At 40.2% G+C, this 26,663-nt stretch overlaps 1 protein-coding gene across 5 annotated transcripts; it reads right to left on the bottom strand.

Moving 5' to 3' along the window:
* Positions 1-941: 941 nt before the first annotated feature.
* Positions 942-26,663, bottom strand: pgm1 (phosphoglucomutase 1). Of its 5 annotated transcripts, XM_076875520.1 has the most exons (14): positions 26,515-26,660; positions 26,299-26,428; positions 24,314-24,525; positions 23,848-23,934; positions 23,213-23,396; positions 21,705-21,826; positions 19,437-19,578; positions 17,535-17,644; positions 17,172-17,335; positions 16,811-16,944; positions 16,551-16,699; positions 16,215-16,424; positions 15,749-15,856; positions 13,641-15,598 (listed from the first exon to the last, which is right to left on the bottom strand). In XM_076875520.1, the coding sequence occupies exons 2-14, from the start codon at positions 26,426-26,428 to the stop codon at positions 15,518-15,520; spliced, it is 1,833 nt and encodes a 610-aa protein (XP_076731635.1). In that variant the 5' UTR covers positions 26,515-26,660; the 3' UTR covers positions 13,641-15,517. The 5 variants fall into 5 exon arrangements, with proteins under 5 accessions (XP_076731637.1, XP_076731636.1, XP_004574548.1 ...); XM_076875522.1 differs by lacking the exons at positions 13,641-15,598; positions 15,749-15,856; positions 16,215-16,424; ... (5 more) ...; positions 21,705-21,826; positions 23,213-23,396 and adding exons at positions 942-1,696; positions 3,559-3,693; positions 4,042-4,225; ... (5 more) ...; positions 6,669-6,812; positions 6,932-7,094 and having other exon boundaries at positions 26,299-26,622; XM_004574492.4 differs by having other exon boundaries at positions 26,299-26,663.

Raw genomic sequence — 26,663 nt, 5'->3', positions numbered from 1 at the left:
AATCTTAACGTAAACAAGAGATGAAAGATTTGAAACATTTACTCAGAAATGGCTCTTAATAGAAAACAGCGCCACGTGAAATGTTTTAAAGCCTTAAAAAAATGAAATAACATTTAAAAAAAAGAAAGAAAAAAAAAATCACAGGAAATGTGTATTAACAGTCAATTGTAACATAATGTCATCAAACAAGAAACTCTTTAGACAGCCGCAAGAAAATACAACTTGACTGGACAGTTAAGTCCAGCTCAGGAACTTTAATTACTTGCTATAGGCTTTGGAGGCTTTTGTGCAAACAGGTAGAGCTGTTTGTGTTTAGAGTGAAGAGGAATGCCACCAACTTCAAATGTGTATCATGTAAAGAGAACAAAGTTCCCACTAATACAGCACCTAACTTCTCCTGATCTACACCCCCCCTAAAAATAAAAAATTCCATTTGCCGTTACATAGTTTTGGATCCTTTAACTTCCTGCCACTATAACTAATTGGTAGGATTACAGAGACCATTGCTAAAACAAGAAGACTTGCGAGGGAGGGAGAGAACGCATCAGTTTATACTTCGCTTTCCTCAGGAATGTCTTTAGAGAGGCATCGTCGTCTTGGAAGCACTTCAGGCTCGTCCTACAGTTTGGCTCGCGCTCTGCTGGAAAAGATCTCGGCGTTTACATAGAATAACTTTCAAACTGAACAAAAAGCAATCACTAAACAACCCTACACACACGCACATACACTTTCACATTTGCCTTTTGAATGCTTTGTTTTCTTAATCTGTTTCTGTGCAGTTACCACTTCTCTAAATACCTGCTGTTTTCAAGAAGAAAAGGTACAGTGCCGCTCCATATTTGTGAGAATATGACAGACGAATGAATGACAAGAATTTATTAGACAAACATTTAAAAAAAAAAAAAAAAAAAAAACAGAACAAAGAAACAGGACTACGGCCCTTTTATGTAAGGTTCTTTTATTCACTGGTGGACGTGTTGGTTTAACAGTAACTGTGGTTTGGTGTATCCCATTAGGCTAATGTGGTGGTTTTGGAGATCAGGAGGAGGAGAAGGCACCAGGTCAGTATGGGGGTGGGGAGTGGAGGGAAAGGGGTGAGGTTTCCCCTAACTGCTCAACTATGGTCAGTGTGGCACTTTTTCAGTTTTATGATATATAGTTTAGGAACAGAGCAGGACAACAACATTATTATTCCTGACATTACATTAAGCACATTTTTTCTTGAAATGAACACAGAGCATGTTACTGAAGCAAACTTGTTTCTAAAGTCCAATCTTTTCTTCATAACATCGGAACATGATCTAATGCATTTATGTCATTTTAAGCTTACAGGACAAGATCAGAACCCTCAGGCAGATGTTCACCAACATTTCAAAGAAAACACCATTAAAGCTCACTGGGTACTAGCACTAGAGACAGGAAATGGATGACTTTATGCAAAAATTAAGAGCTGCTCATGTATTCACCCTGCATGTTATTGTCCAGCTCTATTTCTTTAAAAAGAGCTAGGAACTGAAGCCAAGACAGCATTCAAGGGCAGCGTCACCCCAGACAGAGTGTCAGTATCCTGTTGCTGAGCATGAGCGGAGGCAGTGTGGCAACGGAATCATGTGATCACAGTCGGGCCGGTGCGTCCAGTCCTCTCGTGGAGCTGGGAGAGCTTGAGGGCGATGTCTACCAGAGGAGCCAGGATCGCCTAGACGAGATACATAAAGAACAGCGAACGTCGGACTTCCTGTTCAGGTCATTCAGTTTATAGAAGTCCTTCAGTACAAAGCAGCTTCTTCTGGTTCTGTATTGCTAAGCTGCCGTTAATGCCGCCAGTATCAGAGCTATGAGCAGAAACCTCAACTAGCAAGGCCCAACTGAAGAGCTGCCAAAATAAAACTACTTTGGTCCAAAATATGCTAAGCCCCTTTTTAAGAAGCTCAGTTTTAAGTGGACAAATTACTTTAATTTTACATTTAAATATTGTTTTTAATACCTCAGACATCTTCAAATTCTGAGTTTCCCCCCTGAGATATCCTGATAGACATTTACTTTTATTCAGCAACTGGGAACCACGGTCTTGTGATCAGGTGACTGACTTGGCTATTGAAGAATATCACGTTTCTTTGCTTTGAGAAACGTGTGTTGCTTTTGCAGTACGCTTTGGGCGGTTATCCATTTGCACTGCAAAGCTCTGTCTGTTTGCAGCTTTTAAATGAATCTGAGCAGAGACTACAGTCATCCTGCTACTTCTATCAGCAGTCACATCATCAATAAGCACTAGTAATCCAGTTCCAATGGCAGCCACAACATCGGAATTATGAGTCGTCTCTCCTTACTTTTCTCTTCCCACCATTGAAAAAGTTAATCTTGATTTCATCTCTCCACTTTTTTACCCCCAAACTGTGCAGACTTTCTGACCTTCATGGTCCTCAATCCAAATCCAATTTAAAAACAACAACCACCACCAGTGGTTTGCAGCTACTTGTAAACCTGCATTTCCATTCATTAAGGTGTCTCTCAATTATTATTATTACCAACTTTTTAACAGGCCTCACCTGGCCATCAAACTGCTTGTCAATATAGTTATTTGTGAGTTGGAAATCTGCACTTCTATCACAGAGTGATGACTGATTGATGTCAAATCCACTTCGGTGGTCTACAGAGGCAAAACTACAAAAAGTGTGGCCTTGCCCAACAACCTATGGGCTCAACTCTATATTCTTACATCTACTATTTTTTAAGAACGATTAAATTAGAAGAATCTAAAACATGACCAACATCGAACACTATTAACTGTGACAAAACACGACGCAGCGGATTCATAAAATAAGCGCTTTTTGTATCAGTTTTGTGTGAGGTACTTTTTCTTCTCTAAATCCACACAGAAAGGAGATCACCCCCATGGGTGTGTAAATCAAACCCACCCAAAGTCAGCCAACTGAACCATTAACCTGCTGGCTATTTATCTGTCAAGCTCTGATTCTGAAGCAGTATGTTTCTGCTTATCTGTTCATTCATAGTGTCCAAGCGCTGAAAAGGATAAAGAGCTGGAGCAGAACTTTTTTCTTTCTTGTACTACATCACCTCCCTGTCTGCACCATTCAAAATTATTTTATGAAGTGTGTCTAGTTGGAACTTGCACTCTTCATTTTTTCTTACCAGTCCAGATAAGGTGCCATAAGTCAAAACTTGGCCAAACATCTCCATCATCTCATCTCCCATGTTGAATAAAATCTCTCAGCCTGTTTTTTTTGTTGAGGGCTCCACCCAGTGCTAGCTGGCCATCGTACACGTTACTGATCATTCCAGGCAACCCAAAAGGTTGAGAAGCCCATGTGAATATTAAACTGCTGTGATGTAGATGGATAAAGGGCTGACAACCTTTATAAATATCTTTTTTCCCCCCCCTCCCTCCTAAACAATTATTCACACGCACGCAAATAAAAAAGATTCGTGAAAAAAGAAAAAAAACTTTGTAACTGTTTATTTTCCTATCTGATGACTTCATTGTCTAATCTTTGTCCTCCCTGGATCCAACCAGCTGGGATTACTCCTCTCTGTCCTCACCTGTGGATCCTGGTAAATTTTCTGCGCGTCCTTCTCGTAGCTGTCTATGTAGAGTCTGATGGTTGCTCCAGCACTGCCTGTACCGCTGAGACGGAAAATGACCCTCGAACCGTCGGAGAAGATGATTCGGAGGCCCTGGGAGTGCGAAAGAGAAACAAAGATGTAAGAGATGGTGACAAATTCAAATATCGACTGAGCAGTAACATGTGGTTATATAATGTACGAGGTGGGAGTTATTCCATGTGTGTATGCACAGGGGTATGACCTCATCAGGTATTTTGCCAGCTTTTGAAACGCATCATTAGCAGGTCTGATTTTAATATGGAATCTGTTTTAAATTGGATATAGACTCTTAGTAGCATCTGAAGTGGAAAAAAAAACCCCAACAACTCTAAAACATGAGGCAAGCGGAGCACTGTTGCAGGATATTGTGTAAATTGTGGACTGCAAATATTAATGGGGTCTGTTTTGCAGGCTGCTCACCTGGTTTTTGGAAACACTCCCATCGACAGGGTCTGTATAGGCAAAATTGTCAGCGATGGCCACCTCGTAGGTCTTATCACCCGATGAGAACTTCTTTCCTTTAAAGGACGGATCGAACATTGCCGCCTCCAGATCCTTCATCATCTTATTGGCAGCATCTGAGTCAACTTCCTCATAGTCGTACCTGGAAGTGAAGTTAGACCAAGATTTTAAAAATATACATAGGAACTCATTTTCAACTACTTTCGATAATGACACATTTTTAATCTGAAGAGACAAAAGTAAAGAAAGTTTAATTATAACTGTTGCACTCCACTTGTGCTGCATTTCTCCAATTTGCCACTGAAAGGCGCCATTCCTGCATAGTCTCAAGTAGAGTTTTTTAAAAATGTTTTGACAGTGGTGTTTAAAAATTCTTAACACTGTCAATGGTGTTTAAAAACCCTCATCTTTTAGGATTCAAACTCTCATTTCATAAATCGTAATGCAGGCATCTCCTCTGACCTGGTGAAAAAGTTCCTGCCAAACTTCTGCCAGTGATCTTTCATTATCTCCTCCACGCTCTGTTTCCTGGTGGCTAAGATTGACAGCCACGCAAGCACCGCCCACAAGCCGTCCTTCTCACGGATATGATCCGAGCCTGTTTATTAGCATAGAGAGATGTGATTGGGTGAGGGGCAATTCTTACTGGTGTCAAAGCTAGGAAAAAGAAAAATGTGATGACCGAGTCTCACCAGTGCCAAAGCTCTCCTCTCCACACAGTGAGAGTTTACCAGCATCCATCAAATTCCCAAAGAACTTCCAGCCAGTTGGAGTCTCATACAGGTCCATCTGCAGCGTTTTAGCCACACTGAAACACACAGATTACATCATATAAGGAAAAAAAAGATTCTTGATTTGCACTTTTTCCAATTTACCCAAAAATATAAAAACTGTTTTGGTTTTTACTTGTCCAAGGCTCCACTGGTAGGCATGCTACGGGCCAGTCCTTTGACGCCGGTCTTCTGGAAGTACGGGATGCTTTTGATGTTGGCAGCAATGACAGCCACAGAGTCCGAGGGGTTCACAAAGAAGCCATGTTTACCCAGCACCATGTTGCGATCCTGAAGAGGGGACAAAAAGATGGCAATCCTGAGCTGTGATATTACTTTATTCATTTACACTGTAAACACTGCAATAGTTATATCCTTTTTGCACACACCCTTTTCTTTACCTTTTTCTAATGTAGCTGTCAATTTTCTTGATTTTTTTTATAATCACACTCTGGATATTTATTATTTGGTGATTTGTATATATTGTGCTATTCCTTATATCTTAACATATTGTACTGTTAAATAGTCTAGTCTGTTTTTGTTAATGTTACTGTACTGGAGCAACTGTAACCCACATAATTTCCCTAGGGATTAATAAAGTATGCTGATTCCGATTTGGTAATCGGCAGCAGATGGTTTAGTGTCAGTACTTCCTGAAAAAAAGCTTTTAAAACCCTTCAAATCCCAAAGTATATAATTTTTGTAAAACATTTCTTAGATTATATTGATAATTTTGAAGACAAGTTTACCAAATAGTTCTCGTGATTTCTTTGTTAAGCATTTGGTCTGTTCCTTTCATGAAACATGAAGCTGTCAGGAGGAAGGGTGAGGAAAATGGCTAACTAAAAACATTCCACATTAAGTGCTGTTCCAAAATTCAATCTCACTCTGGGAAGTAGGCCTAAAATTGTGATTGACTCATGTAATAAAGAAAATATAAACTTTGAATGAAAACTTATTAGATTAAATACATTCTGAGTGATTTAATATCACAGATTGATATCCAGGTCCAGACTTCATAACTCTGCCGCCCAGCTCTTGCCAATACAGCTGTTAAATGATCCTTTATTAGGGGAATGCTGAAGAACTTACACCATCACCATCAAATGCAGCTCCAAAGTCATATTCTCCACCTTTCATGGTTTTGACCAGGTCAGCAGCATAGGTCAAGTTGGGGTCAGGGTGGTGACCACCAAAGTCTTCCTGGGGCACACAATTGACTGCAGAGTTTGCTGGAGACCCCAGCTCTTCGCACACTATCTTCTTCACATAAGGACCAACCACTAGAGGGAGTAAGAGCGCCATTAATAAAGGATCACACATCACATGCTGCCATGGTCACTAACGGAACAAACTTTCCTTTACACTGTGATGCACAAAGATTATTTCCGTTTGTGTTGCCTGTTGGTAATTTATTCAATTTAGGAACTAGCATCCACTGTTTGAATGACCGATTTAATACATGCTCATCCCTACCTCCATGCATGGCATCCAGTCTGACATTAATGTGATTGGCTCCTGAAAGAAGCTCCTTCAATGCAGCAAAGTCAAAGATCCCCCTTAGCATCTCTGCATAGTCATCAACTGAGTCCACAATCTCCACTGAGATAAATCAAGAGGGAAAAGCAAAGTTGGCACACAAGTCCTGGTACAAATCACAGCAGTACATGAAATTACAAAGCAACATGTATTCAAGATTTGAATAGACTAGAACATGTGTTTACAAAGAGAAGAGAGTTCAAGACGTTGGTATTAATTTAACTAATTCTTCATCTTTCAGTTAAAGATAGGATTCTGCATCCGTGGGTCTGTTACCTGTGAAGGGCTTGAAAGTGTCCACTTCAAAGGTCTGCTTGCCAATCTTAGACAAATCCACTTTGAGGTCTGGGCAGATGTGATACTCCTGCAGGCTTTTGCTGATCTCAAATATTTTATTTGTAATGCCCTCTGGAGCAGGTCCTACGTTCAAAGTTAAACACTGGTTAGAAACCAGGCAATGCCCAAATATGGAACATTGAGCAAACTATGACTTGGACTATAGTGATTAGAGAAACAGTGGGTCTGTGCACTTGTCTCACCTCCGCTGGAAATGTTGTACTTGATGCCAAAGTCTCCATTGGGGCCTCCGGGGTTGTGACTGGCTGTGAGGATGATGCCACCCACTGCTTTTCTCTTGCGGATCACACAGGAGACTGCTGGGGTGGACATGATGCCATTGTGACCAATCACTAGGTGATTTATCTGCAGGCAGGAACAGATGCACACGTGCAAATTAATGGACACAGGCAAAAGTGTGTGTTTGTTCACAGCTCCAACCATAATGTAGAAGTAATAAGGGTACTGATGCTCCATGCAAAAGACTAAATTAAACACCTTTTCCATTGACTAACCTTGAGAAGGTTATCCACACCTTTCTCCAACATCCATCCTGAATTATTCCAGTTTTGTTATTTATTTATTTATTTATTTTAATACGTCAGATTTTGCAAATCATTATTGGAGCTAACCCAAAACACTGCTGCTGGATGACAGCTTGAACTTATTTCACCCATCTTTGCACCATTATACTGGGTAGCTGTGCATTTTATATTTCATTATAAATTTTGTTTACATGCAAGAGCTTGCAAGGGCTCTCCCCTGACTATGTTATTAAACTTTTTACAATAGTATTGCCCAATACCAAGTGGTTAGATCAGCTGAACAGCAGCTGTGAGTAGCACCAGACTGGCTCTTACAGCCAATATTAGGTCCTCTAACACACTAAGGGTATTCAAATCTGAAATCCCGAACCGAGTAGCAGTTTATTAATGAGTGATGAGTCTACACTATAATGAAACTCAGATTTAACAAAACTGCTGCTTTCAGCTGGCTATAAAAGTTTGTCCCTGTAAGACCCTCAAAGTGAGAGATGTGTGTGCATTTATATATGTTTTAAATTCAGTAAGTGCAAATCTACAGTGGCCCTGAGAGGTCAAACATACTGCAACTTGAGAAAATATCAGCAAATAGGAAAAAACAGTTCACAAAACACCACAGGAGTAATTAAGAGGAGACAATAATGTGCATGACAAGTTGCTCTAAACACCTAACAGAAAACATATATGCAGTATTAAATGAATCATGCGATTGAAAGACATTAGCTCGAGTCTTTTTTCCAAAGCACAACATAGATGAATCCTCAACTTCTTTTAAGTTGATCTCGGTACATTCCTTCACATGTTTCAGTTTTCTGTCACCTCCGTCATTTTTTTATTCAACTTCTATTGCGTTTTGTGTACTTTTGCAGCATTTTTTTTAGATTTGTATTGTGTTTATAAGCTGCAGTGCATTTGACCTCTCAGGGCCACCATACAAATCACATTTGTTTATAGCCAGCTATATTATGACCTGAGCTGGCCCTGCTGCCCAGTGCTTTACAAGTGCTGCAGAATAGGTTATATTTTGACTCCTTTTATAGTTTTGAAATCATGGCATTATCGCGGTCTATTTAACCACACAATGGTTTGCTTTGTGCAATCACACGGGCAGTAGTGCATCTCTGTGTAACTTATGATACAATTTCACCCAGATTTCCTAATATTACAAATGCCCACCAAGATTTGTCATCTTCGTGCAACTTACACCTACTTTCATTAGATGAACCCTCCATTTAGCAATGCTTCTTTGCATTAGCTACAAGAAGGACAGAGGCCATCTAATGAGAAGGAAGGTCACAGATCGAGGCTAGACTACAATGAATATGTCCTCTCAGAGAGTGAGGAGGTTACCTTGCAAATAAATAAGAAGGTAATAGGGTTTGATAATATTATGTTGATGCATTCTCACTGTGCATCTCTCATTTATGCACAAGACATATGCAGAGCAACGTGACCGGCTGCAGACCACGCCCCCCGATGGCCTAAAATCGTTTGAGTAACATCAGCCAGTAACCACACATTCAATGAAACATCACAACGTTGGCTTATCGTGCCTTCTTTCCCAACATCTAAACCCGTTTTGTTCCCTTTTAGAGAGTTGGGCAAGACGGACCAAGAGCCTAAAAAAATATCCAATGATTGAAAAATGGCGAGTCAGGGTGTAAATGTCAGAGGTAAGGGTCTGACATGCAAGCGACCTCCTTCGTGCACTTTATCCAAAAGATCACCACGGTCAAGCAGGCTACCGGAGACAGCGCATGGAAATCCAGAGGGGGGATGGCGATACGTGCCAAAGATTCACTGACTGCTTTGGACCTTATGGAACAGTCAAGTAGTTTTCCATAAACACAGTTTGAATGAACTGGGGCCAATATCAAGGCGCAGATACAGGCAGGAATGTCATTCAGGATTCAGCGCTGTCTCTCGTGGTTAAGAGAGCTTGTAAGAGCAGCTGATTAGCCACCCCAACTGTAGTCATTGACTTTAAAGTATTGCATAACTTTACATGAACCCATTTAATATAGAACTGAACAGCACCTCTCGAAACATTTTAATATGCAGAACGTAACCCATGTTTAAATACGTATATTTATGCTAACAAGTTAATAATACATGACCTGACAGTAAATATTTTGAGCATTTGGTCGTTCTCTCGGTTAGCATTAAGCTACTTAAGTTACTCTAGCTTTCTATGTAGCAAACTTTTAATTTTTAAACTAACCAAATAATGTCAAACTAATCAATAGACTAGTTATTTAGGAATGCATCTGATATACTTGACAGCTAGCTTGATGTGAGCCTGCTAGCTTACAAGCTATTCTATAGGAACAGACTCAGTGAGCTAGACGCACACATACAGCAAGGACAGCAAAGGTGAACAACATGTCGTTCTGCTACTGACCCCGTTGGCAGCTGAAATCTGGACGATCAGCTGAATAGCGTCTTTCATGAAAAACCTCCCATCCCCTCCCACCACCAGAGTGGCCGCCTGGCGCTCGGCAGGCTCGATGACAGAGATAATGCTCTGGATGAAGTTTTCCGCATAGTGCTGGTTCTGCTGAAACACCGTCACCCTCTTCCTCAGACCGCTAGTCCCGGGCTTCTGGTCCGTGTACGGCTTGGTCTTCACTGTCGTAATTTTCACCATTTTTGACCCCCAGCGAGCACCAATGGTCACCCCCGTGTAATCCGCAGTCCGGTCCGACAAGCAGGCGACTGCAGTGTCGGAGCAGCCACACGTACACACCGGGCAACTCCCCCCTTCAAACACCCGCCCTCCCGGTTTAAAGAGAAAGGAGGGATCAAGGAAGAGTTCTTCAGTCTCAACAACAGCGCAAACAGAAAGGTAGAAAAGTCAAAATTCATACAGCTTTTCAGCCATTCTTGGATATTGCTTAAAAATGAATTTTTATAACTGCAATATGTGGGGAAAATGTCCACAGGGCTGTAGGCAAAACTCTAGAAACCGTAGGGATACGCCCCCCACCAACATTAAGATAAAGTTACTGATGAAACGCTCTAATCACAACTCAGGAGCTCATGTTGGATATTAAATAATACAAAAATATGTTATTTGTGTTGTTTTATTTGCACTATATTTTTAAAAGTCACACACCCAGCTTTTTGATCAATGGTCTGATTTATTGAAATCTCATCCATCCCCTAAGTGTCTGAGATGTATTAGCCACTAACACCAAAAACAATAATATTTTGCATTTTTTAAAAGATCTAAATAGTGTTATACATACATTTTTATAACATTAATGAATACAGAATTATGGTAGACTCTTTATTCGTAAAGTGATCATTTTCGGTGGTTTAAAGTGGTCAAATTTAAACACTGAGTGAGAATACAAATCTTCCCTACAGTTCATCATCCACTGTATGAAACAAGCAGTTTCTATTGTGTGAGAACGAAGTTACACCTGCAATACTCATAGAAAAAGATGTATGATTATTTGCAGGGTAACGCTTGCGACATAGCCAGTTTCGACCCATTGCTGTTTGCCTTTTGCTTCACAGTGTTTGATCAACATACAGTGGGGCAAAAAAGTATTTAGTCAGCCACCGATTGTGCAAGTTCCCCCACTTAAAATGATGACAGAGGTCAGTAATTTGCACCAGAGCTACACTTCAACTGTGAGAGACAGAATGTGAAAAAAAAATCCATGAATTCACATGGTAGGATTTGTAAAGAATTTATTCGTAAATTAGGGTGGAAAATAAGTATTTGGTCACCTCAAACAAGGAAAGTCTCTGGCTCTCACAGACCTGTAACGTCTTCTGTAAGAAGCTTTTCTGTCCCCCACTCGTTACCTGTATGAATGGCACCTGTTTGAACTCATCATCTGTATAAAAGACACCTGTCCACAGCCTCAAACAGTCAGACTCCAAACGCCGCCATGGCCAAGACCAAAGAGCTTTCGAAGGACACCAGGAAAAGTATTGTAGACCTGCACCAGACTGGGAAGAGTGAATCTACAATAGGCAAGCAGCTTGGTGTGAAAAAAATCAACTGTGGGAGCAATCATCAGAAAATGGAAGACATACAAGACCACTGATAATCTCCCTCGATCTGGGGCTCCACGCAAGATCTCATCCCGTGGGGTCAAAATGATCATGAGAACGGTGAGCAAAGATCCCAGAACCACACGGGGGGACCTGGTGAATGACCTGCAGAGAGCTGGGACCAAAGTAACAAAGGTCACCATCAGTAACACACTACAACGGCAGGGAATCAAATCCCGCAGTGCCAGACATGTTCCGCTGCTGAAGCCAGTGCATGTCCAGGCCCGTCTGAAGTTTGCCAGAGAGCACATGGATGATACAGCAGAGGATTGGGAGAATGTCATGTGGTCAGATGAAACCAAAGTAGAACTTTTTGGTATAAACTCAACTCGTCGTGTTTGGAGGAAGAAGAATACTGAGTTGCATCCCAAGAACACCATACCTACTGTGAAGCATGGGGGTGGAAACATCATGCTATGGGGCTGTTTTTCTGCCAAGGGGACAGGACGACTGATCCGTGTTAAGGACAGAATGAATGGGGCCATGTATCGTGAGATTTTGAGCCAAAACCTCCTTCCATCAGTGAGAACTTTGAAGATGAAACGAGGCTGGGTCTTCCAACATGACAATGATCCAAAACACACCGCCTGGGCAACAAAGGAGTGGCTCCGTAAGAAGCATTTGAAAGTCCTGGAGTGGCCTAGCCAGTCTCCAGACCTCAACCCCATAGAAAATCTGTGGCGGGAGTTGAAAGTCCGTGTTGCTCGGCGACAGCCCCAAAACATCACTGCTCTCGAGAAGATCTGCATGGAGGAATGGGCCAAAATACCAGCTACTGTGTGTGCAAACCTGGTAAAGACCTATAGTAAACGTTTGACCTCTGTTATTGCCAACAAAGGTTATGTTACAAAGTATTGAGTTGTATTTTTGTTATTGACCAAATACTTATTTTCCACCCTGATTTACGAATAAATTCTTTACAAATCCTACCATGTGGATTCATGGATTTTTTTTTTTTTCCACATTCTGTGTCTCACAGTTGAAGTGTACCTCTGGTGCAAATTACTGACCTCTGACATCATTTTAGGTGGGGGAACTTGCACAATCGGTGGCTGACTAAATACTTTTTTGCCCCACTGTAAGTAGAACAAAGTTTACCATCAGATCTGTCAAAACAGAAGGTTGTCCTTAAGTACAGAAGTACTGTGCAAATTCTTCATATTGTGCTGAGAAATGGAAAATAGGTGCAACAATTTATAGAAACATGTGCAAACGTAAACATAAATACAGCACTGCTACAATAATGTTGAGGTCCAGTCTATGTGGAGGCCAATCCATGACTGATAGTATTCCATTGTGTCTTCTTCTATCTAGGTATGCTTTCACTGAATTGTGTTTGGGATCAGACTACAAAAACAGAGGCTCCATATGTTTTGCATATGGCTGTGGGCTCACTGTTGCACCTCTCTCCTGATCTTTTCTGTAAATACTGATGATGATTTGAACTACAAATCTCAGACTTGGATTAATTGCTCAGTCATACCTGTTGCCACTGATTTTCAGTCCTTTTCTTGTGTAATTTGGCATACCTCAGCCTTTTCTCCCCATTTCCATTGGTTACTGAGACCAATTCTGATTATTATTGTACTTTATTGAGCCCCGTGGGGAAATTGCTCTCTGCATTTAACCCATTCACTCAGTGAAGCAGTGGGCAGCCATTGGGCGCCCGGGGAGCAGTGTGTAGGGACGGTACCTTGCTCAGGGGTACCTCAGGGTAGCTGTTAAGGGGAATCGAACCCCCGACCTTCCGATCATGGGGCAACCACTCTACCTACTGAGCTATCCCTGCCCCATGATGAGGCTTCAGTGAACAGTAGATGGATCAACTGAAGGTTAATCATTTCTCTGGTGCTGTGTCTGGATTTTTTCCCCCCGTTTCTTAAAAATATGACTTTCAGATACTGTTCATCTGCTGTAGTCTGTTTTTTCAGGACTGACATATCTTCTTTTGTCCTCCACTTGCCCAATTTCCTTTAAGGACATTGCACACCATGCTGAGATATTCCAAGTTTTCAACAATTAGCTATTTCAGAATTATATTGTTGGTGCATACATACTATTTAAAGCCTGTCAAACTGTTTTATTATTGGGATTTTTCATAGACTCAACAAAACAAAAATGGAACAAATTGGATTTTTCCAACAAGCTGCTAGTTTTTTGCTGTGTTGTCTGTTATGTGCAAACACAACAATGGGTCATCTCTTGAGTTAGGTACCTTCTTATACGTAAACTGTTCACGTCCGTGTTAACGGACATGAACAGCATTGACTAATGCTATATATAAAAAAAAGAGCGGTAACACTTTTGTACACTACGATATACATTTATAAAATGCATATTAACAGTTGCAGGGAAAAAAAGTTTCCGACTATAACATTAGAACACAAATTTGAACCCAATTAATTTCATTGAGAAAAACAAACCAGTATTACAAGAAATATGAACTTCTGGGATTAGCAGTAAATATCAATGTGTGAGTGGGTTCCTGGTTTTAAAGAACAGGGATCTGTTCTTCATAAGAAATGTTTCCAGAAGTGTATCAAGGGATGAACAAAAGTATGTGAGGAAAAAGAATTAATGATGTTAATCAGACTGTTACAAAAACAATTGCTAAAGAGTTTGCAACCCACAAATCACACAGATTGCATGCAAGTGAAGGATTTCCATTATTGTAACTAGCAACACGCAAAAAAAGAAACTAAATCTCTTGTAAAACACACATAACGGAGAAGTCGTTTGGCAAAGCCACTGTCCAACTGCAAGCAGCTGAATGACACCAAACCCCTATGTTGGGAAAAGAAGAGCAGACAGGGGCCTGAAACATTAAATGCATCTCACATGTCATGTGACATTTAGTGAGCTGGCTCTACTGTTTCAGTAGAGAAAGTCAAAGGTCAAATAATGGCCTGAGAGATATAAATAGAAGGTCAACACTGTACTCGACTAGAAAGGCCAAGGGCAAATAAAGCTTAGACCCGAGTGCAATGCAAAGGAATGCATTTCATTGCCAACCCCCAAATCCCCAACCCCTCCATACCCTGTAAAGAGTATGGATGAATAGCTGCACGGTTGTATAGTCTGCAAAGCTTGAATGAAAGTTAAGGCACAATTCTTGGTTACATTCAACAAACATCCACAGCATTTAAACTGCTGCAGTTCAGTGTGAACTAGGATCAGTTTTTGTCTTCTTCACAATTGGAATTGAAAATCTGCTTTTCACAACTGTTATCTGTGCCTAAAATCATTCTGATTCTTTATAAATATTCTTGAACTGCAAGACTATGTAACAAAATTAATGACTTCAGTGATGGCCACAATCAGCTAAACATGTACTTACAAGTGTCTCTAATTCCAGGAGACAATGTTGGAGCCAGAATGACATTCCTGTGTTTATGGAAAACTTGCTGATAATTCTCTAATGTCAAATTTAATGAATCCTTGACAGGAATTTTCAATATTGCTGTAAGAGATTTTTTTCAAATAATTAGTATTACTAATTTTCAAACACATTTATGTGAACAGAAGGACTTTTGTTCTTTTCCTTTAATTTTCTTATCTGTTCTGTCGAAACAAGATGGTAATGACATTCAGCAATATTAACATAAGTAAAATCCACCGTTACATGACAAGAGTGATAAAAAAAAAAATGAACATAAGAAAGTGTTGTGTCCCTAATAATGACATAACACTCTATTGTGACATGATAATAATGACATGATTTTCTAAATGTTAGAAATTAAACCCTTAATCTTCAATCCTTGATTCCATGTATCACAGTAGTAACAAAGTAACAAAGACAAATTCAACAGAGAGAAATAATAAAGATAATAACAATAATAATAAAACAACAGAAGGAAAAAGAAAACAACTTAAAACAGCAGGAAAATTGTTAACCGTCTCCATTATAACCAGATGTTACACAAAACTCATCGACTACCTACAAATTCAATATTACAGGCCAGGCAACAAGTCAGGCAGCTGAAATGATTAGGCACTCAGCCATTTCTCACAGTAAAAAAATACACATAATCATTAAAGCAGAGCTAGAACAACTTATGATAATTCACATTCATGATATAATGCCAGATATAGAACAAATCGCTCTTTAGTGCCCACATTTAAAACCTTGATGAATACATTTTAGCCAGAATATAAAGAGCTGTCCATTCAGGCTGGACTTTACATTCCGGGTAGTATGGTCTCCACACAGCTGTAGATCCAGTCCTGTTTTTCATTGATGGGTAGAACATGTTGGCACACCTACAGGAAATCATCAATATCCTGCATCATGCTTTTTACATGGAGTGAATAACTTAAATGTTAAAGTGTCTTTTTTCTTCTAATAAAATAATAATGATTATAAATTCATTATAATATTAGCAAAGCAGCATTGTTACCATGCCTACTTACCATTTTAGTCCTGGCTGGCACTTCTACAGCAAACACTGTCATGCCTCTGCTACTGCAGCAGTTCCTGCTCTGCTCGTTGTTCACATGCACAGTCACGCTCTGGTTTGTCTGCAATCAAAGCAGTCAGTGTGCAACTGATTATTACACAGAATAAAGCTAAACATTCTCATGATAATCAGGTGCACTCTTATAAAGTAGCTGCTTTGCTTCACTGGATCATTCTTTTAGAGTCGCTCTCGTTGCTATGAGAAAGGACACTGCTGCTGCATAACAATTACAAATGAATAGTGCGTCTCTATAGCAGTTGACTGTATTAAGACAGTAAGGTTTGGGTAGTGCTATCCACTGCAGATGTTTGGCAAATACAAGTATCAATCACGTTGATGCTCTAAACGAACACCATTTTTATTTAAGGGATTATCTGTGACATTCTTATAATTCCTCCTACACAAATTTTGTACTCTACCTTGTTGGTAATGAGGGAGGAAATCCTGTGCTCCCCTTTGTAGGTGTAGATGAACACATTGTCGTGTCCCCTCAGTGCTTTGGCCCCTGTTCTAGCTGTGATGGACTTCTGGAGCGCCTGGTTCAGAAGCTTGGGCCCTGAATCCATGCTGAGGGGCTGGATGGATGGCTGAGTGCTTTCACAGTATACGTCTATCTGGAATGGACAGGCCTGGTGGAGCGGGAGGGAGGGTTTATGTAGTAAGTAGTCATGATGTGTGCCTGATATCAGGCTATTGCATGTATGCCAAGGATGTATGTTTATGTATTCTGACTAAAACCATATATGCAAACCTACCTCTACCAGCTCCAGCATACGGTTGTAACCCATAGCTTCCAGCGTGACCCACATGTCTGCAGGGTCTCCATCTTTCTCAGTGGCCTCCATCAGGTTCAGCTCCATGAATCCCTGTCGTGTCAGCTGGTTCTTTCTCATATCAAAGTTTTCTGTTACCACAAGGAGGTAGAAGACAGCTTTAATATCACCGTAATATCAATATAATACTGTAATAGCGCCTTCTCCTCCAATTAATTTCATATTAATTTCATAATTTTTACCTTTGCAGACGGCCCAGGCATCCTTGTCACACTTCTCTCCGCTGGTCCTGAGCTCAAAGAAATTGTACTCCTCCAGGCTGAGCAAACCATTGCCATCAAGGTCTATAATCTCAAAAATGTCAGACAGCACCTCCCTGTGGCAGAAACAGAGCAACACAGAAATATCAGCAGACCTGCAGGCAGCCAACTTCAACTTTTTCAGATGTCCTCACTCCTTCAGGTCCTGTGAGAAGAACAGAGGTAGCAAAGCACGGCACACTTTTATCCCAGTGTGGATCCACTGAGCTTTATAAACATTTTATAGATTAGTAAACACTGAAATTCTCACCAGTCAAACACTGTAAAACTGAGACAGCCTCACCTGAACTCCCTGGTCAGGTCTAGTTCTTCTGTGTCAGTCCTGTAGAACAACTCCACGGGTTTACCAGAAGGGCTCTTTCTGCTCCTTTTCTTTAACCTGCAGCCACTGGTGAAGGGAAGCAGGTGGTATGTCCCAGCATTCAGTTCCCCTTTCCAAATATACTTCTACAGAGATAGAAAAAAAGAGGTTGCACAGTAAACAGACAACACCAAAAATATCCTGGCATACAATATCATCACATTTCAGCTTCCCAAATGATTCCAGCTTTTATGATATCAGTGGATCTGGGTCTGGCTTTTATATCAATCAAGTCCCAATGGGACTGATTTAATAATAAGGACCTGTTAAGACAGCCAAACTTACTTCTTTGTCTTTTGACTCAGTGAAACACACTAAATTTGTGTCTTCTTTAGTTTCACCAGCTGACATGACAAAAAGTGCTGTGTCCACTGTCATCCATGCTGAGGACTTGTCTGAAAATTAGAGCAAAACCACATGAATGCATAAAGATTTTACACAGGACTTTAACATTTTAGCTCTACAGACTATTTAATTCAGCACAGATTTTTACCCTACAAGCAATAAGGGAGGGTTCAAAGAAGATCAACTTAAGATTTTCAACGTTTTTTTCTGATTGTACAAAATGAAATGGACCGATGAGATTTTACATTCCTCGAAGACTTTTTGCAGCCCACATTAATCCAGTCAGTCTACTGATTGAGCCAAAACAAATAAACTGATGTGCGCCTTCCTAATAAATGATCTTCCACTGAGCTGAAATTCAGTCTGACCTGATGCTACACGATGTAACAGATTTTTAAACAGCAAAAGGAAAGTAAATCTTCTTTGTGATTTCTATTCTACAATACTTTATGTTACAGCATCACAGGGAACATCTAAAACCACTCAGCTCAAACAGTGGTTCTCAAACACTGTTCAATAATGTACACCCCCTTTGAAATGTTTCTTCACCCAGTTAAAGTCGTCTGAAAAATAAAGTACAACCTCTTTCAGTTTTTATATATCGGGATAATAAAAATAACCTCACCAGCAGGTCTAAAAAATGAGGTAAATACAACCTCAGATGAACTACAAAACATGACATTATGTCGTTATCCCCTGCATTACTCCAAAGTACCATCGGGGTATTCCAGTGAGAGATTAAATATGGCCCTGTCCCTTTCTTATAGTAATATACACAACCCCAACTCAAAAGAAAAGAGACGGGACACTATGCAAATTCTAAATGAAAACAGAATTCAATGATTAGTAAATCCCATAAACCTATATTTCATTCACTGTAGAAATGTTTAAAGTGACAAAATGGACCATTTTAAGAAAAATATCAGCTCATTTTGAATTTGACAGCAGCAGCATGTCTCAAAAACGTTGTGACAGAGGAACAAAAGGCTAGAGAAGTAACTGGTCCTAAGTTGGAGGAACAACTAATTATGTTAACTGACAACAGGCCAGTAATATGACTGGGTATAAAAGAGCATCTTAGAGTTTCTCAGAAGAAAAGCTGGGCAGAAGTTCACGTCTACAAATAGTGGATGAATTTCAGGATAATGTTCCTCAACATAAAGTTGAAATGGTTTTGAATATCTCATAATCTGTCTTTCATAATATCATCAAAAGGTTAAGAGAATTAGAGATTAAGATCAGCATTCGATGTCTGTGAACTTCAGGCCCTCAAGTGGCACTGGTGTGGAAATCAGGAACCCTTTCAGAAATCACTGCGAACATAGTTCACTATGCCATCTACAAACACAGGCTAAACTGACACCATCGATGCTGAAAAGCAGATTTTAGAGCAACGCATGCGCCCATCCTGACATCTTTTTCAGAGAAAGCATCGCATATTCCAGCAACAAAATGGTAATCCACAAACTGCTTCTATTACAACAGCACGGCTTCACAGTAGAAGAACCCGGGTGCGGAACTGGCCTGTCTGCAGTCCAGACTTTTCACCAAGTGAAAACATTTGGGGCATCATGAAAGAAAAAAATATTTCTACAAAAAGACTCAGGACTGTTGCACAGCTAGAATCCTAAATCAGAGAAGATGGAACGACATCCTCTCCTAAAAGTCCAGCAGCTGCTCTGCTCAGTTCCCGCATGTTTACAGACTGTTGTTAAAAGAAGAGGTGATGCTACACAGCGGTAAACAGATGCCTGCTCCAGCTTTTTGAGATCAAATTCAAAATGAGACAATATTTTCTCTAAAAAGATACATTTCCTCTGTATCTGCAGTTTAAGTACCAACCAGGTCTGTGGCTGAGGCCGAGTGGTTGGATGGTTAGGTAGACGGTTGTCGTGTGGGGGATGTGGAGCTGGTACTGCAGAGCGCTGATACTCCCGTCGTCTTCCAAAAAGAAGCAGCCTTTCATAAAACTGTGATTCCAACCCTAGAAAAATGGAAAATATTCCTGTTCTGACTCAGACATTAATATAATATTGAGGAAACAGTGAGGAATAACAGTTGTTACAGTTGCATAAATACTATGTGTACAGTTTTCCTTAGTTACTTGTATGCTATTAAGTTTTACTACGTGTGACCCCATCTTAGATCTCAACACAATCTGGACACAGTTTTCCTGGTTGACAACAAAACACATTCATTCAGCAGAAACCAAAACTAATGTGCAGCTCCTGTTTAACAGGAGGACTGATCTCGTGATAGGGACAAAGTGAATAAAGCAGTCAGTCATAACAGTTAAGCAGCTCGCTTGATTAACAGAAAGTGCCATTGAGATAATTACCACTCCAATCTTCATGGGGGCATATCCATTATTACCCAGCTAATGTCAGCTCGGCAGCATGAAAACACACGTTATACACGCGCTGATCCAGAGGAGGGCAGCAGAGTCCCACTGCCTTTCTGCCGCAGCCTCAACTAAATCTTCCTCTAGGACTTGATATGGCAAATTGGAGTCCATTTAACTTTGATAAATACAGACTTTTCAATCTTGGGCCAGCGGTCATTCAAAACTATCAAGAGGCTACTTTGGCAAAATTTATGAATCCTAATATTTCTCTCCTTTTGAAATCCTGTTGTTCTTATTTCTGGCAGCACAACCGAAATGAGGTCATAATTTGAAATTGAACAGGAACATCAGCGCGAGGAAGTTTTCATTCCACTCATTGGAGACACATTAAATGAAAACACAGTTGGTGTGGACACACGGTAAGAGGGCATTGAGGGCCAACCGCGTCTGGAATAGGCTATATATCCTTTTAGTGGACAAATAAATCACCAAGTTAAACAAAGAAAGTACCATAAAGACGGAGCATGTCACTCCTTTAGAGAAAAGCTATTTTCTCAAAGTATTTATCTTGGGCTGAGAGGCATAAAAGATCAAACCATAACACTTCAGAGGTTTGTCCAGACAATATTAAATGAGGGGAAATGCCACAGGCTCCCATCCACTGCTTAAAGACATCAGAATTAATGCCCCCATAGAGAGAGGGTCAGCCTGCAGACTAATACAGGCGCTGTCACCTGCTCCGGCCACAGGTCTGATTTACTGTTTCACACAGGGTCACAGGACACCGAACCAGCCACAAACACAACCACACACACATACACACACGAGCATTTAAACCGCAGCCTTCTCATTTTGTTACACTTGTAACCTGTACATAAACACAAACACTCAGAATAAGTAAGAATAATCCTTACTGGCTGGGTTTCTATTCATGAAGACATATTTGCATCCCACACACACATCCACACACACATTCACACAGTTACAAAAACACATCCTACCCTCCACCCACCACCTCCCAGTCATCAGCCTGTGGCAATATAAAAGCCAATATGGCGAGCAGAACTTCCCCTCAGAGGTAATCTCTGGACAACCATTCTTTTACCTCGAGGTTGTCTGGCCCTTTCCAATCTCAACACTGCGCTCGCACCTGAGAGATGGAGCAGGGGGTTGTTAGTTTTATTTATATATTTACTCCCCACCCCCACCGCCCCTTTTGCTGTAAAGCAAACCAGCTGAGGTTAAGCCAGAAAGAGTGAAAACAAAGAGTGTGAGATCAATACAGTGTATATCTGTCTGCCCTGGGCTAAATTTGCCCATCAAAAATACTGCATGACACCAGGCAACGCTGTAGAGCTTCTTATAATGGGGTCCCTCGCACAAGGGCCCCACGTACTTAATATTTCCAGTTTGGTCTGTGATTCAAACTTAACAGCAATGCATAAACTCCAAATCATCTACAGATATTGTTCATTTTCTCATTAAATTAAGTTTTCTCTAATCAAATGCTGGTAAAATGTGGTTTTAAAACAGTGATATCAATGGATGGACTCTTATTTAAAGCACAAACTGATTGATGATGACTTTCATTATCACTTAATTATTTCATTTCGTTAAATTAAACACAAATGTACACTCTTCTCTGGTTCCAAGTGTACAAGCCAGTGTAATAGACTGAGAGGCTCTGGGAAAAACTGACAGGTTAACCAATAATGAAGTTATTCATTAGATGTAGCTATGAAGTCAAAACGACTGAAGGGGGTTACCTGTAAACCTGAAGGCTCTGGGAATTTGTTGGCTTTAGTGCTGCTGGATGTCATCGTGATTGAGCTTGACAGAGACGAACGTCTGCTGCGAGCTGAAGAAGGCCGGGAGGATGAGCGGTTGTCTGCAACACACACACAGGCCAGACACGTAAAAATTCTCATGGACACACACACACACACACACACACACACACACACACACACATCTCGCAACTTTTTTTTTTTCCTCGAAGACTAATTGAAGCTCGAAAATGTCAATTTGCTAATGAGTGGTCTGATTGTTTCGAAGTCTGGGAAATGGAGATGCGAAGGAATGAGACGGACTTATGAGCAAATTACCGTAGCAAAGAAATAAACAGACCCACTGTCATTGTGTTTGTCACAGATCTATTTTGCTGGGACTATTCTAGGCGGTCTACAGATGCATTAAAACGTAACCCCCCCAACAAAAGCTTCCATGTCAGCGCACATTGAATGTTGGGGTAGTTTTTTCTTCAGCAGAATGAACAGATAATCATCTCTCAGCAGTTCTTGGTAAAGAGAAAAAAAATATGTCAAAATTACCCATGTCTGATATGATTAAAATGTATATCTTGGGGCAGTTCTGGTTTCTACTGACAAATCTAAGACCAAATGAGCAGTCCAAATTGTTTTCGAGCTGGAAGAATAACCCATTCAACATGTGCGATCACGTAGCATCTTGTGTCAGAGCCTTGTTAAAATGTAACGCGTATAAATCAATACATGGGAGAGGCGCAATAATGTGATAATCCCGACTACTATCTGGAAGCTCATTTGTTTTTGCAGCAGTGGTGGACTGGGCCTCCTCTCTAATCCCTCATCATCTCCCCAGTGAGAAGTGGTGGAATCCTCCAAATCAATAACATGAACATGGACTGACCACTTAAATCAACACCATCTATCTTCCCACTGTGAGCCTGTCCTTGGCTCGCTCATCCTGGACCTCGGTTCTTTTCGACACAGTGCTTCTAAAGTGAAAAAGTGAGCGTTTAACATCCACTTAATAAAAAAAAAAAGTGGCTGGAGAAGCACACATTTCTCATGTTTGTAAGAAATAGTAGTTTAGCAAGTTGGAAATTACCAACTTCGAAAAAAAGAAAAGAAAAGAAAAGAAAAATAATCACGTGGGATTTCAAAAGTGATTGAACGCCTGGAGTTTTCCTCAGAGTTGACAGAGCCAATGTCAATCTCTTAATGGCAGAAATGATTACTCAAATCAAAACACTTTACAGTCTCCTCCCTCCAAACAGGCCACCTTAATTGTGTGGCTATTATGATGTATGGACTGTCTTAATGAGGTGATTTGTCATGGAGTGAGTGAAAAATCGATCAGTAACCGAGCAAATGGGAAATCTGTGTGTATGGGTGTGCATCCAAATATATGAAAATTTTGCACAAAACTGTTGTATAGTTGATGTTGTTTTTTTAACCAAAATTTTGATATCCCTTTTTTCTTTTAGCTCTCGCTAGAAGGTCGAATCCTGCACCTTTCTTTGGCGTCGTGTCCGAGTCCGCCCGCTGAGTTGCTGATGATGCTGATGACACGGAGCTCTTTGGCGGGCTGTATGATTGACTGCCAAAGTTCAGTCTCTTCAGCTTGGCATCAGCATCAAGTCTCTCCAAAGCAGCTGTTTGACACTGCTCTACTGTAGACGCAAACAATCTGCAGAACTGACAGCAGCAGGAAAGCAAGAGTAAGAGGATGATGCATGAGCGATACTTTGAAGCAACAAGCAGCGGGATGAATGTTTACAGTCTGGTGTTAGGCAATGTTAAGAATGAGTAGAAGACGTATTAAATAAACATGAATGTGGAACAAATATGAGGAAGAATTAGAATTTCGTGTTACTCATTAATGTTCTGAGTAAATGGCATATTAAGATATAGTGTATCCATAACAAAAGTCCAGTATAAGCAAGCAATAAGAATAATGACGGAAGACTGAAAATTCAGTATAAACCTGATAACTTCAATGTTTCTTTAAGGCTGCACGACTGCACTGTACAGTATGTGTGTACAATCTGTGATACAGGAAACAGGGACAAGGGCTTTTAAGATAAGCTGTTTATAAAGTATAATTACATAAAAATCAGCAAAAGTCATTTCATATGTCTACACTTACTTCTGCGTAGTGCAGTTTGCCATCCTTGTTGATGTCAGCCAGTGAGAAGATAGCATTCACCTCCTCTTTTGTCATTTTCTCTCCTCTCTAGAAGAGCAAGAAAATATGCTTCAGTTCGTTTGCCATGTGATTTGCTAGTAAGATATTTGAGGTAACGAGTAGCTGAACAGTTGTACCTAATGTCTTGATGCATCCTCAACCATCCAGGTAAGTAAATCCCAAAAGGTTGATTCTGTTCAGTCTCTAGAAGTCACTTGGATGAGTGACGAAACATTTCTCCCACTGAAAACGCTAATTCCAGATGAACAGAATCAACCTTTTGGGAGTTGTACCTAATGAAGTGGCCAGTTAACTCAAAAATGACATCTATAACAAACTTATATAACCATATACCATACCATATTCACTTTATAACTAAAGTATAACCACTTGATGAAAATCTAATCCAAAGTGTTAGGCTACTCACAGTGATTAAGGCCTTCTCCAGTTCACTGTGTGTGATGTAGCCGTCACCGTTCACATCCATCTTTTTAAAAACTCTCATCAGCTCACTCTCCTCAGTTTTCTCCTCATGCTTAAGAATCTCACAAAAGTCATCAAAGTTCAGCTTAGATGTTGTAGCAGTCCAGTATTTATTAAGAGTGGCACTGGATGGATTTCTACCAGCTTGTTGAAGAACTGAATGGAGGAATAGGAAACAAATGTTTACACAAATAAATAAATAAATAAATGAAACCCCCTGTATCCACATTGTCCTGATGGTAATCAGGACAAGGAAATCATTCAGATGAATAGAACCGACAGTATTTTACAGTGAGATATGCAACCTTTTCCCTCAAAAAATTTGATGCCGACTCAACTTCAATAGAAATTATAATTAAATTCAACACTTAAGGTGAAGTTTATTTTCAAATTTGGCCATCCTTCCAAATAGGATGAGCAGATGTCCTTCTTTAAGTGTCCTTCTGCAGCATCCGGTCCCGTACCAGCAGACTGAGAGACAGCTTTTTCCATCAGGCCATCAGACTGCTGAACACGTCATAGACACCTCAGCTTCACTACTGGAACTTCAACATTATGCACTCCACACTGTATATAAATGCCACTTGTTTTGCACATATTCAACTCTGTATATTTTATATATTTTATTATTATTATTATTATTATTATTTTATTTTATTTTTTTACTATTTAATTTGTAAAAATGTGTATACACACACACACACACACACACGTAGGAAAATATTTAGTATACACATCCAGAAATGCATACACTATTATATATTGTACATATATTTATTAGTTTCAGGTTGGCCATTCTTGTATTTTGCTCGTTTGTGTTGTTGTGTTTGCACATCTCTGTTGCTTGTGGGGCTCGCACACAAGAATTTCACTCGCATGTGCTGTGCCAGTGTGCCTGCACATGTGATGTGACAATAAAAGTGATTTGATTTGATTTGATTTAAGTGGAAATGCCACAGCATTTCTGTTCCCTGACCCCCTGTCCCATATTTTAACTGGTTCTACAGGACATGCACTTTTCTCCATACTGGATTTTACCAAATGCACATGAATGGAGGGTTTTTTGTTTTTTTTTTATAGTCAGAAGGTTAGCCAGTATAATGCCATACTCATCAAAGAGTTACAAGTTTCAATTCACCAAAAATAAAAACATTAAAAAAAAAATCACAGCTTTGGTTGAATTTTCAGTTTGAACAGAGGGAGAAATATGGTGTGAAGTCACAGAGAATATGTGTGTCATAATTGGTAATTATTGCTAAAAACTGGGCAGCACGGTGGCACAGTGGATAGCACCTGAATTCAATTCCACCATTAGGCCAGAGTCTTTCTGTGTGGCATTTGCATGATCTCCTGTTGTTTACATGGGATCTCTCCGGTTACTAAGACTTCCTCCCACAGTCCACAGACATGCAGTACCCTGCCTCTTGCCCTAAGACAGCTCGGATAGGCTTCAGCCCCCCCACCCCCCGCGACAGAAGAAATAAGTGTGCCAGTTTAAGGAGGCTTATAGATGCTTCCCTAATAAAATATTAGAGTGTGTATAAAGACTGTTGAATGAGGCTATAAGAGCAAATTTTAACTTTTACTTAAGAGAACTGCAAACACAATTGGCCTTTACATGGCAAACACCAATCCTGGATTTTTATCTTTAAATTAGCGATGAAAAACCTCCCGTCATTGTTAATGTTTGCCCCACATTTAGGTTGTTGGGATCTGGTCACCCTGGTCTCAGAGTTTGGGGGAAATTCCCATTTTCTACTTTCAATCATTTCTTTTCATAGTATAAGTATAGAACACAGAGAAAAGTGGCCCATTATAGTGAAACTCAGCGATAAAAACTTGTTACTTACTACACATCACAATCACAATGAACTGCTTACAAAGGTTTATTTGTTGCTAGCTAACAATCAGTGAGTTGTCTTCGCTTACCACGGCATAAGTGCTGTTTCGAAGTGATATTTGTCAAACTAGATCTGAACACAGCCAGGTACGCGGCTCTGCACTGCATGTAGAAAGCCTCATCCTCTTCAGAAGGACGGGGTGACTCCTGAAAAGACATCTTCCGAAGAACAGATCGACCTGCTTACCCTTAGCTAAGTCTCGCCAGCTTAGAAAAAAACGGTAGCCGGATATGGCAGCTTTTACCTCATTATCAAGCTGTGACCGTCATGTTTAACCAGCTAAATGCAGTGTATTGAATAAGATTAGAATGAAACAATGACACTTATCGTCACACATCATACTGGTACATCTAGGCTGTTGCTATGTAAACAAAAAAAATCCAACGGTACGCA

This window comes from Maylandia zebra, linkage group LG17 (assembly GCF_041146795.1).
Source record: "Maylandia zebra isolate NMK-2024a linkage group LG17, Mzebra_GT3a, whole genome shotgun sequence".
Classification (NCBI taxonomy): Eukaryota; Metazoa; Chordata; class Actinopteri; order Cichliformes; family Cichlidae; genus Maylandia; species Maylandia zebra.
Note: the sequence above shows the minus strand (reverse complement) of the source record. Positions and strands in the feature narration are given on the sequence as shown.

Coding starts and splice junctions, on each gene's coding strand:
- pgm1 (XM_076875522.1), bottom strand. CDS start 26,428: ATGTCTTTTCAGGAGTCACCCCGTCCTTCTGAAGAGGATGAGGCTTTC. Junction 6,137..6,329: donor ACTGGATGCCATGCATGGAG/GTAGGGATGAGC, acceptor TACTCCCTCTAG/TGGTTGGTCCTTATGTGAAG. Junction 3,694..4,041: donor GGAGTGTTTCCAAAAACCAG/GTGAGCAGCCTG, acceptor TCGCACTCCCAG/GGCCTCCGAATCATCTTCTC.